Source organism: Lolium rigidum, chromosome 1, assembly GCF_022539505.1.
Source record: "Lolium rigidum isolate FL_2022 chromosome 1, APGP_CSIRO_Lrig_0.1, whole genome shotgun sequence".
Classification (NCBI taxonomy): domain Eukaryota; kingdom Viridiplantae; phylum Streptophyta; class Magnoliopsida; order Poales; family Poaceae; genus Lolium; species Lolium rigidum.
The window spans coordinates 48800795-48813507 of NC_061508.1; the positions used below are offsets into that span (position 1 = coordinate 48800795).

The 12713-nt window shown below is 42.0% G+C and overlaps 1 protein-coding gene across 1 annotated transcript; it reads left to right on the top strand.

Annotated features, from left to right (window-relative positions):
• The first annotated feature begins 1458 nt into the window (after positions 1-1458).
• Positions 1459-4119, top strand: LOC124672649 (phenylcoumaran benzylic ether reductase Pyrc5-like). The gene is made up of 5 exons (XM_047208851.1): positions 1459-1723; positions 2248-2382; positions 3021-3258; positions 3373-3576; positions 3693-4119. Exons 1-5 carry the CDS (start codon positions 1526-1528, stop codon positions 3857-3859), a joined length of 942 nt encoding a protein of 313 aa, XP_047064807.1. The 5' UTR covers positions 1459-1525; the 3' UTR covers positions 3860-4119.
• Positions 4120-12713: the final 8594 nt, after the last annotated feature.

Consider the following 12713-nt stretch of genomic DNA (forward strand, 5'->3'; position numbering starts at 1 on the left):
GCATGTTGAGAGAAATCAAATTAGTGGGTTGCTCCTATTTAAATATTATAGATGAGTAAAAGCATCTAGACTATCATGATAGGGACCAAGAGTCTCTGAATAAATAAGTACCTACTGCTCATATGCATCATCATCAGCAGTCTCGGCAGTCTTGGCTGCAACCTGAACAACCTAGGTAGCATGATCAGCAAGGGCATGTGCCACAGGAGACGGGGTAGGAGGCACGGGAGCAATGGGGTGCGGCGGACAGGATACCTGGCCGATAAGAACACACCAAAGTCGAAGACCACGCATATGGATGCGCATAAAGGCAGCATGCTCTGCATAGTTGGTGTCATCAAAGATCACCGGGCACCAAGGAATGCTAACATAGCCCGCAGAAGAGGTTGCCATACTGATACTGCTCTCTCGGATTTTTTTGTCAACTGCACGCCCGCACCTCAGATCCAATCGAGCGCTCAGGCAGACGGCTCGTGCGTGCGAGCGGGAGGTGGTGCCTTGCGCGAGGACGGTCGGGAGTACACGCGACCGGCGGCGGCCGGGAATGGGTGGCGACGGGCAATTGCCGGATGGCGGGTGGCACGCCCGAGATGAGCAGCTATTGCAGCCGGGAAGCGGGCAACACGCCAGAGCTGAGAAGGGGCGAAGTGGCCACTGCAAGGAGCAGCGGTGGCCGGCTGGGAGGCGGATGTCGCGGCCACGACAAGGAGCAGCGGCGGCCGGATTTCAGCAAATCACGCCGATTCAAACTTTGGGGAACCAAATCAAGAAGTGATTCGACCCAATTTGAGGAGAGGAAGGTGGAGGGAGAGGCAGCGACTGGGAAGATCGTCAGCGTCGCGAGACTAGCACGGAGTTGCTACGTGCGGGGGAGCTAAACCTAGAGCTCTGATACCATGTTGGGAATGAGCAGCTGCATGTGTGTAAAGTGCAGAAAACTCCTTATAGAGTGGTGATATACAGGAAAGGAGACTATACATCTCTAACACATCCCAGCCAAACCTATATACACATCCATGCAATTGTCTGGAAATTCTTCAAGCTCCAGGACGTTTTTGAGTTTTGTCAAGAAAAAAAATCGCTACATGGAGGCCGGGGACAATTTGTGTTGTCCGGTATACATCATGCTAACCTCCGTTCCACTCAAGCTACCTAACGAGAACAAATGACTTGTCAAGAAAAAAGATAGGCGCTACATGGAGGCCGGGGACAATTTGTGTTGTCTGGTATACATCATGCTTACCTCCATTCCACTCAAGCTACCTAATTAACGAGAACAAATGGCTCGTCCCACAGTAAGTCTAGATTCAATGGATGTAGTATCAAGAATAAGTCTACATTCAATGGACCTGATTATCTCGTACTCTTCCCAGGCCCACCCGGCTCTTCAGCTACTATCCTCTTTCCTCGCTATTACTATTAGTACGAGCAGTGGCGAGTTGTCCATGCCCACTCTACTCACTTTGCCTTTCCAATTTCTCAAATTTACTCTTGCTCTTGCCTTGCTCTACTCCGTGCTGTATACATGGCGTCGGCAGCGGTAGAGGGGAAGAGCCGGGTGCTGGTGATCGGCGGCACGGGGTACATCGGCAGGTTCATCGTCGCCGCCAGCGCACGAGAGGGCCACCCCACCGCCGTCCTCGTTCGCGATCTCACGCCCGCCGACGCGGCCAAGGCAGCCGTCCTCCAGGGCTTCCGCGATGCTGGCGTCACCCTCGTCAAGGTGGTTCCCTTTTTTATGTTTCTTCTGGCTTCGTGTGGTTAGTGGTTCTACCTAGGTGTTGTGAACTTGGTTTAAAAAAAACAGCTATTATTTGAAAAGGATTAAAAGCATCAACTCTGCAAATCACCTCTAATATACACTTTTTGTTGAAACAAGATACAATATTTTCCATTTTCATTAACTAGGAGAAGAGAGGTGGCCGAATACCAGCCCCAAAAATGATACAAACACCCAACAATAAATTGACAATCTGATAATAGGGTTAGATGCATAGGAACACATACAGAAATGACGTCTATGTAGTGTTTCATAACAGTCCTTCTGTTGTTCGACAAAGAAAGTTTATTTGATGAGGCTGCACCTGCACGAAGCCAACAATCTTTCGTGCCATCTAAAAATAAACAACAATTGTAGCAAGGACAATTACCATCTCTGATTGTGTCAGTATCTTACTATGATTAGTCACATATTCTTATAAGATTGCATAGTGATGCCAAACTGTTTCGTTACTATTCGTCCTGAAGGGTGATCTATATGACCATGAGAGCCTGGTGTCTGCCATCAAGTCCGCAGATGTTGTGATCTCGACCGTGGGTTCCCTACAGATACCAGATCAAACCCGCATTATCGCGGCAATCAAGGAAGCTGGGAATGTAAAGGTGAGCTTCAAGAGATCCAAATCGTCAATATCAAATTATTATGTGTGCACACTGCTTTATGGCTTACTAAGAATGTTTAAACTGATATTAGTATAGTTCAGTTTTCTATATTATTGAACAGTATGCAGTACTAATGCACAACGGCTTGTAGGTTTTACCAGTAACAAATTGTGTATCCATTGAATTTCTTTGGGCTTCTTTGATTCATAGGATTCGTATAGGAATTGTGTAGTATTTAGATCCTATGTGCATTTTTCCTACACTAATTGTTTGATTACTAGAAGCAATGTCCTATACGAACTAATCCTATAAGAATCGTGTAGTGCAAATCCTATAGGAATAGAACATTATGTCATACCTCATGGAAAATTTCCTTCGGGACAATCAAACACAACTCATCTTTCTATAGGATTCAACTAGCCATGACATCTCAATCCTATACTTTTCATATTTCAATGATTTTCCTATCCTATCAAACAAAGGGGCCCTTTATGTAAAATAGGTCTACCCTGTTGAGGACAAGAAAATGGAAGGCATTGTTTTTTTAAAATGAAAATTTGACATTCCACCTCTCTTTTTTTATGTCTGGTAGACTGCTACAAATGTCTGATGTCATTTTCCCGATGAGCTCTTCACAGAGATTCTTCCCTTCAGAGTTTGGTAATGATGTGGACCATGTAAATGCGGTTGAGCCTGCAAAGTCGATATTTGCTTTGAAAGCTCATATAAGGCGTGCCATTGAGGCTGAAGGGATTCCTTACACATACGTCTCTTCCAACTTCTTTGCTGGTTATTTCCTGCCAACCCTTGGACAGGTTGGGGTCACTGGACCACCAACTGACAAGGTTCTCATATTAGGTGATGGAAATGTAAAAGGTAAGTTTGATATGCCTTTACATTTTTATTACATAACAGTGGAGTGTCTATTTTGAAGACATGATCGATTTCATGAAAATATCGCTGCGTCTTTATGTGTATTGTCGACAATAGGAGTATTTTCCGTGGAGGACGACGTGGGCACATACACTATTAAAGCTGTTGATGATCCAAGAACTCTAAACAAGACCCTGTATCTGCGGCCGCCAAGCAACACTTTGACTCATAACGAGCTTGTCTCACTATGGGAGAAGAAACATGGGAAGACATTCGAGAGGATCTACATCCCAGAAGATGAAGTCCTGAAGCAGATTCAAGGTCATAGGCCATGTTTTTTTTCACTTGAAACACTGAAGTTGTCGTCTACACTCCATACTTTTTTTTTCTTCCCGAACAATTTTTGGACTGAATTTTATCTCTTGCATATGTTTCAGAGTCTCCGGTGCCTCTGAATATAGTACTATCAATCAGCCACTCTGCTTGGGTGAAGGGGGACCACACTAACTTTGAGATCGAGCCATCATTTGGAGTTGAAGCCACTGAGCTTTATCCCGATGTGAAATATGTTACCGTGGATGAATACCTAAACAGGTTCATTTGAACTCCAAATTCCTATTGGCACCAATATTCATATGCACTGAATAATTATCGGAATTCATGTATCTTACTAGAATGCCAAGTGAATTATGCAATCAGAATGTGTGAGACCTCAATCTTTTGAGTTGCGAGGATGAATGCAGACCATACTGGCAATGCATTGCCTTGATCTTAGGGCTCAAGATTGTAAGCATGTTAATGTAATGTTTCTATAATGGATACTTATGGTTTTATCTGATAACATCAAAAAGTTTAAGCCGTCAAGGTCTATGATATGAACATTAGCCTCCATCATTACAACAATGTGTAAATGTCGGTATTGTTACTTGTGCTCAGAGTTTATACTGTTCTAAAACTTCGGGACATAAAATCATTCAGCTTTCCAGATCCAGTTCATTGTAACAAGTTTCTTGAGCATAGAGCGGAGTTTATTCAGTCAATGGGGCTTACTACTATGTTCGGTAGGAAGTTATTTAGTTATTTCGCTGAAGATACTTTCCACCATGAAAACTCATTTAACAAACATGTAATAACCGGCATGTCCACGCCTCCAACCCTCATGGCAATGTTGTGAGCCATGGCTGAGTCTTAGATGGTGTGACAAAGCACAACAAATGGGAACAAAAAAGAAAAGGAATAAAACCACAATTAAAAATTAAATCCGGTCATTTACACAATGTATTTGGTTGGAATTTTGTGACACCATCAGTTAATAGTTGGCTTCTAGCATGCCTACAAACAATGAATAACAAAAAAATGAGGTAAATTGTAACAATAATGTGCTTCTATGCGAGATTTTTAAAAATAAAAAGGAAACTGTACTTGCTTTGGGTTGTTGCTCATTATGTTTCCGTCCTCCATTTCTCCTGTTTTTTTAAAAAAAAAAATCATCTCGCACGGCTCAAGCAGAAACACAAAAGTTATCAAGGAATATTAGAAAAAAGTTTCAAAACTTCATCAGCAACTGGATTGGGTTTATTTTTGCCTTGAACATATGAAATAGTAAAAATTCTGAAGATATTCTTTGTGATGATAATGCCAAAAAAATATCAAGTTGGCTCATCTATCTTTTTTCCTTTCCCTTATGATAGTCATTAGAGGCCTCTTGACTTTTCTCTTCCCTATTTTGGATTTGTTTTTTTGTGCATAATCGTAATATAGAAATTATCTTGTCGCGATCCTATGAATTAGTTCAATTAATACCTTAGATTCATACTAGAGCCAACGATGATTGAGTCTGAAGCTAAACCAAGGGTTTTTCGAGTAAGAACCACTTGATAATCATTTAGTGAATCAGTGTAATGATTCGACAAAATTGGTATCAGCATCTTCCTTTGACTTTGAGGAGGACCGACACAAAAAATAAACACGTGGCACACAAGTTTTTCAGACCACCCTAAACCCTATTCTAGAAAATAACTAAAAGGGAGTCTGTTGAAAGAAACATAATCTAAATGAAAAAATAACAAACTTAATAACCGTGTATAATATTTTTGTGTAGGTGGGTTGTGAAACGATTTTAGTTTCTCACTAAAACTTGATCATGAATTTAAGACCTTAGCAAACTTGCTGCACAAAGCATTTCCATATGAACATTTAGCTTAAGGGTACAAAAAAACTACATCAAAAAACACATAGCGGTAAGGTGAAATAAAAGTAGAAAAGTGAAGCATTGTTGAAGGGAAACAAAAAAAAAAGTGAGAACACTTGATAATTTTTAATGATTTGTACAATAACAATTATCAAGATGACAAAGTGAGACCATCACTAGCGTCAGCAAAGATCAAAATCGGTTGCAAGCCCTAGACGTTTGTAAGAGAGTTCAAATCTCCAACTACATACATAACACACAAACACATGGCGTAATGAAAGATAAATAGGTCATATACCAAGCTCCGCGCTCTTCGAGCACCATCTCTTGGCGCAAAACAACATTCTATGTATTCCCCTCAGATATTGTTGGCAGATACAAAATAAACCAGCGGCAGTGATGGCGTGTAACTCACACGTTCGTTGGGAACCCCAAGAGGAAGGTATGATGCGCACAGCAGCAAGTTTTCCCTCAGAAAGAAACCAAGGTTTATCGAACCAGGAGGATCCAAGAAGCACGTTGAAGGTTGATGGCGGCGGGATGTAGTGCGGCGGAACACCAGAGATTCCGGCGCCAACGTGGAACCTGCACAACACAACCAAAGTACTTTGCCCCAACGAAACAGTGAGGTTGTCAATCTCACCGGCTTGCTGTAACAAAGGGTTAACCGTATTGTGTGGAAGATGATTGTTTGCAAGAAAATAGTAAAACAAGTATTGCAGCAGATTTGTATTTCAGTATAAAAGAATGGACCGGGGTCCACAGTTCACTAGAGGTGTCTCTCCCATAAGATAAAAGCATGTTGGGTGAACAAATTGCAGTCGGGCAATTGACAAATAGAGAGGGCATAAGAATGCACATACATGTCATGATAAATATAGTGAGATTTAATTGGGCATTACGACAAAGTACATAGACCGCCATCCAACTGCATCTATGCCTAAAAAGTCCACCTTCAGGTTATCATCCGAACCCCTTCCGAGTATTAAGTTGTAAAACAACGGACAATTGCATTAAGTATGGTGCGTAATGTAATCAACAACTACATCCTTAGACATAGCATCAATGTTTTATCCCTAGTGGCAACAGCACATCCACAACCTTAGAACTTTACGTCACTTCGTCCCGAGATATCAATGGAGGCATGAACCCACTATCGAGCATAAATACTCCCTCTTGGAGTTAAGAGCAAAAACTTGGCCGAGCCTCTACTAATAACGGAGAGCATGCAAGATCATAAACAACACATAGGTAATAACTTGATAATTAACATAACATAGTATTCTCTATCCATCGGATCCCGACAAACACAACATATAGTATTACGGATAGATGATCTTGATCATGTTAGGCAGCTCACAAGATCCAACAATGAAGCACAATGAGGAGAAGACAACCATCTAGCTACTGCTATGGACCCATAGTCCAGGGGTGAACTACTCACTCATCACTCCGGAGGCGACCATGGCGGTGAAGAGTCCTCCGGGAGATGAATCCCCTCTCCGGCGAGGGTGCCGGAGGAGATCTCCGGAATCCCCCGAGATGGGATTGGCGGCGGCGGCGGCTCGTAAGGTTTTCCGTATCGTGGCTCTCGGTGCTGGGGGTTTCGCGACGGAGGCTTTAAGCGAGGCGGAAGGGCAACGCGGGGGGCCACACGAGGGCCCCACACGCCAGGCTGGCGCGGCCAAGACCTAGGCCGCGCCGCCCTAGTGTGGCGGCGCCTCGTGGCCCCACTTCGACTCCCCTTCGGTCTTCTGGAAGCTTCGTGGCAAAATAGGACTACGGGCGTTGATTTCGTCCAATTCCGAGAATATTTCGTTACTAGGATTTACGAAACCAAAAACAGCAGAAAACAAGCAATCGGCTCTTCGGCATCTTGTTAATAGGTTAGTTCCAAAAAATGCACGAATATGACATAAAGTGTGCATAAAACATGTAGATATCATCAATAATGTGGCATGGAACATAAGAAATTATCGATACGTCGGAGACGTATCAGGCAGCAAACCATAGTATATCGAGACAAAGAAACCAAATTGTGAGAAGCAAAATGGTTGAGTGCTATAGGAGGGGACCGCTAGACATGGAAACAATGATCGGCTTAAAGAAAACAAAAAAATCGACGGCAACCACCGATTCCACAAGTTTTTGCCCACATTTGCTCTATATCGCCCATAGGATCTTGGGCACTGATACGTCTCAAACGTATCTATAATTTCGTATGTTCCATGCTACTTTATTGATGATACTCACATGTTTTATACACATTATACGTCATTATTATGCATTTTCCGGCACTAACATATTGACGAGATGCCGAAGAGCCAGTTGCTTTTTTTGGTTTCAGAAATCCTAGTAAGGAAATATTCTCGGAATTGGACGTAATCAACGCCCAAGGTCCTATTTTTCCACGAAGCTTCCAGAAGACCGAAGGAGATACGAAGTGGGGCCACGAGGTGGCGACACACTAGGGCGGCGTGGCCAGGCTTGGGCCCGCGCGGCCCTAGCGTGTGGGCCCCTCGTGACGCCCCTGACTCTACCCTTCCGCCTACTTAAAGCCTTCGTCGCGAAACCCCGTGCACGAGAGCCACGATACGGAAAACCTTCCGGAGACGCCGCCGCCGGTGCATGCGATCGACACGTCCGTTGGGAACCCCAAGAGGAAGGTGTGATGCGTACGGTAGCAAGTTTTCCTCGAGAAAGAAACCAAGGTTTATCGAACCAGGAGGAGCCAAGAAGCACGTTGAAGGTTGATGGCGGAGGAGTGTAGTGCGGCGCAACACCAGGGATTCCGGCGCCAACGTGGAACCTGCACAACACAATCAAAGTACTTTACCCCAACGTAACAGTGAGGTTGTCAATCTCACCAGCTTGCTGTAAACAAAGGATTAGATGTATAGTGTGGATGATGATGTTTGTTTGCAAAGAACAGTAAAGAATAATTGCAGCAGATTGTATTTCAGATGTAAAGAATAGGACCGGGGTCCACAGTTCACTAGCGGTGTCTCTCCCATAAGATAGCAGATGTTGGGTGAACAAATTACAGTTGGGCAGTTGACAAATAAAGAAGGCATAACAATGCACATACATATATCATGATGAGTACTATGAGATTTAATCAGGGCATTACGACAAAGTACATAGACCGCTATCCAGCATGCATCTATGCCTAAAAAGTCCACCTTCAGGTTATCATCCGAACCCCCTCCAGTATTAAGTTGTAAACAACAGACAATTGCATTACGTATGGTGCGTAATGTAATCAACACAAATATCCTTATACAAAGCATCAATGTTTTATCCCTAGTGGCAACAGCACATCCACAACCTTAGAACTTTCATCCATCGTCCCAGATTTAATGGAGGCATGAACCCACTATCGAGCATAAATACTCCCTCTTGGAGTCACAAGTATCAACTTGGCCGAGCCTCTACTAGCAATGGAGAGCATGCAAGAACATAAATAACATATATGATAGATTGATAATCAACTTGACATAGTATTCAATATTCATCGGATCCCAACAAACACAACATGAAGGATTACAAATAGATGATCTTGATCATGATAGGCAGCTCACAAGATCTAACATGATAGCACAATGGGGAGAAGACGACCATCTAGCTACTGCTATGGACCCATAGTCCAGGGGTGAACTACTCACACATCGATCCGGAGGCGATCATGGCGATGAAGAGACCTCCGGGAGATGATTCCCCTCTCCGGCGAGAGGTGCCGGAGGCGATCTCTCGAATCCCCGAGATGGGATTGGCGGCGGCGTCTCTGGAAGGTTTTCCGTATCGTGGCTCTCGGTACTGGGGGTTTCGCGACGGAGACTTTAAGTAGGCGGAAGGGCAGGTCAAGAGGCGCCACGGGGGCCCCACACAACAGGGCCGCGCGGGCCCCTTGCTGCCCGCGCCGCCCTGTTGTGGCGGCGCCTCGTGGCCCCACTTCGTGACTCCTTCAGTCTTCTGGAAGCTTCGTGCAAAAATAGGACCCTGGGCGTTGATTTCGTCCAATTCCGAGAATATTTCCTTACTAGGATTTCTGAAACCAAAAACAGCAGAAAACAGCAACTCGCTCTCCGGCATCTCGTCAATAGGTTAGTGCCGGAAAATGCATAATAATGACATATAATGTGTATAAAACATGTGAGTATCATAATAAAAGTAGCATGGAATATAAGAAATTATAGATACGTTTGGGACGTATCAAGCATCCCCAAGCTTAGTTCCTACTCGCCCTCGAGTAGGTAAACGATAACAAAGATAATTTCTGAAGTGACATGCTATCATAATCTTGATCATACTATTGTAAAGCATATGAGATGAATGCAGCGATTCGAAGCAATGATGAAGATAATGAGTAAACAAATGAATCATATAGCAAAGATTTTCCATGAATAATACTTTCAAGACAATCATCAATAAGACTTGCATAAGAGTTACTCATAAAGCAATAAATTCGAAGTAAAAGCATTGAAGCAACACAAAGGAAGATAAAGTTTCAGCAGTTGCTTTCAACTTCAACATGTATATCTCATGGATAATTGTCAACACAAAGTAATATAACAAGTGCAATAGGTAAACATGTAAGAATCAATGCACACGAGTTGATACAAGTGTTTGCTTACGGGATAGAAAGAATAGGCAAACTGACTCAACAATAAAGTAGAAGATAGGCCCTTCGCGAGAGGAAGCATTGATTACTATATTTGTGCTAGAGCTTTTCATTTTGAAAACAAGAAACAATTTTGTCAACGGTAGTAATAAAACATATGAGTTATGTATAAGACATCTTATAAGTTGCAAGCCTCATGCATAGTATACTAATAGTGCTCGCACCTTGTCCTAATTAGCTTGGATTAACACTGATTATCATTGCATAGCATATGTTTCAACCAAGTGTCACAAAGGGGTACCTCTATGCCGCTTTGTACAAAGGTCTAAGGAGAAAGCTCGCATTGGATTTCTCGCTTTTGATTATTCTCAACTTAGACATCCATACCGGGACAACATAGACAACGAGATAATGGACTCCTCTTTAATGCATAAGCATTTCAACAACAATTAATATTCTCATAAGAGATTGAGGATTAGCTGTCCACACTGAAACTTCCACCATGAATCATGGCTTTAGTTAGCGGCCCAATGTTCTTCTCTAACATTATGCATACTCAAACCATTTGATTGTGAAAACCGCCCTTACTTCAGACAAGACGAACATGCATAGCAACTCACATGATATTCAACAAAGGTAAAAGAGTTGATGGCGTCCCCAGAAACATGGTTATCGCTCAACAAGCAACTTACTAAGAAATAAGACACATAAGTACATATTCTTCACCACGATAGTTTTTAAGCTATTTTGTCCCATGAGCTATATATTGCAAAATTAAAGAATAGAAATTTTAAAGGTAGCACTCAAGTAATTTACTTTGGAATGGCGGAGAAATACCATGTGGTAGGTAGGTATGGTGGACACAAATGGCATAGTTATTGGCTCAAGGATTTGGATGCACGAGAATAATTCCTCTCAATACAAGGCTAGGCTAGCAAGGTTGTTTGAAGCAAACTCAAGTATAAAAGGTGCAGCAAAGCTCACATATGAACATATTGTAGCTATTATAAGACTTTACATTGTCTCCTTGTTGTTCAAACACCTCAACCAGAAAATATCTAGACTCTAGAGATCAATCATGTAAACCAAATTTTAACAAGCTCTATGTAGTTATTCATTAATGAGTACAAGGTACATGATGCAAGAGCTTAAACAAGATCTATATGAGCACAACAATTGCCAAGTATCACATTATTCAAGACATTTAACCATTTACCACATGCGGCATTTTCCGTTTCCAACCATATAACAATGAATGAAATAGTTCAACTTTCGCAATGAACATTAAGAATAAAGCTAAGAACATATGTGTTCATACGAAACAGCGGAGCGTGTCTCTCTCCCAAACAAAGAATGCTAGGATCCGATTTATTCAAACAAAAACAAAAATAAAAACAAACAGACGCTCCAAGTAAAGCACATAAGATGTGACGGAATAAAAATATAGTTTCACTAGAGGAACCGGATAAGTTGTCGATGAAGAAGGGATGCCTTGGGCATCCCCAAGCTTAGACGCTTGAGTCTTCTTAAAATATGCATGGATGAACCACGGGGGCATCCCCAAGCTTTGACTTTTCACTCTTCTTGATCATATTGTATCATCCTCCTCTCTTGACCCTTGAAAACTTCCTCCACACCAAACTCGAAACAAACTCATTAGAGGGTCAGTGCATAATTCATATATTCAGAGGTGACATAATCATTCTTAACACTTCTGGACATTGCACAAAGCTACTGAAAGTTAATGGAACAAAGAAATCCATCTAACATAGCAAAACAGGCAATGCGAAATAAAAGGCAGAATCTGTCAAAACAGAACAGTTCGTAAAGACGAATTTTAAAGTGGCACCAGACTTGCTCAGATGAAAATGCTCAAATTGAATGAAAGTTGAGTCTATATCTGAGGATCACGCACGTAAATTGGCAGATTTTTTTGATTTTTCTACAGGGACTACTGCCCAAATTCGTGACAGCAAGAAATTTGTTCCTGCGCAGTAATCCAAATCTAGTATTGGCTTTACTATCAAAGACTTTACTTGGCACAAAAATGCAATAAAATAAAGATAAGGAGAGGTTGCTACAGTAGTAAGTAACTTCCAAGACTCAAATATAAAATAAAGTGCAGAAGTAAAATAATGGGTTGTCTCCCATAAGCGCTTTTCTTTAACGCATTTCAGCTAGGCGCAGAAAGTGTATATCAAGTAACATCAAGAGATGAAGCATCAACATCAATAGGTATCTTAGATGCTCCCCCATCCGTAGTGGTGCTAAGGGCTTTGTCAATTTTAGGCCTATAATAATTTTTTGGCTTAGGCACTTTAGAGACATACATAAACTTTTGCTCCTTAACCACATAAGCTTTCTCCTTAAACTTAAGAGAAGAAAAAGTTGAACCCAAGGTTCCCATAGCTTCTTCAAGTTCACTAATCCTATGGGTTCGATTATCATGAGTAGCACAAGTTTCTAAAACAGCAATTCTCTCATTAATTCCACCTAGAGATTTATCAAGTTTATCAGTGCTATTAAGTAATATTCCCAATTTAGTCTCAATGCTTGGAAGATCTTTTTCTATGGCTTCCAACTTTTTCATGACATCTTCCAGAGAGATTTCAATTTTAGCTTCATTAACAGGTGGTATTCCAACTA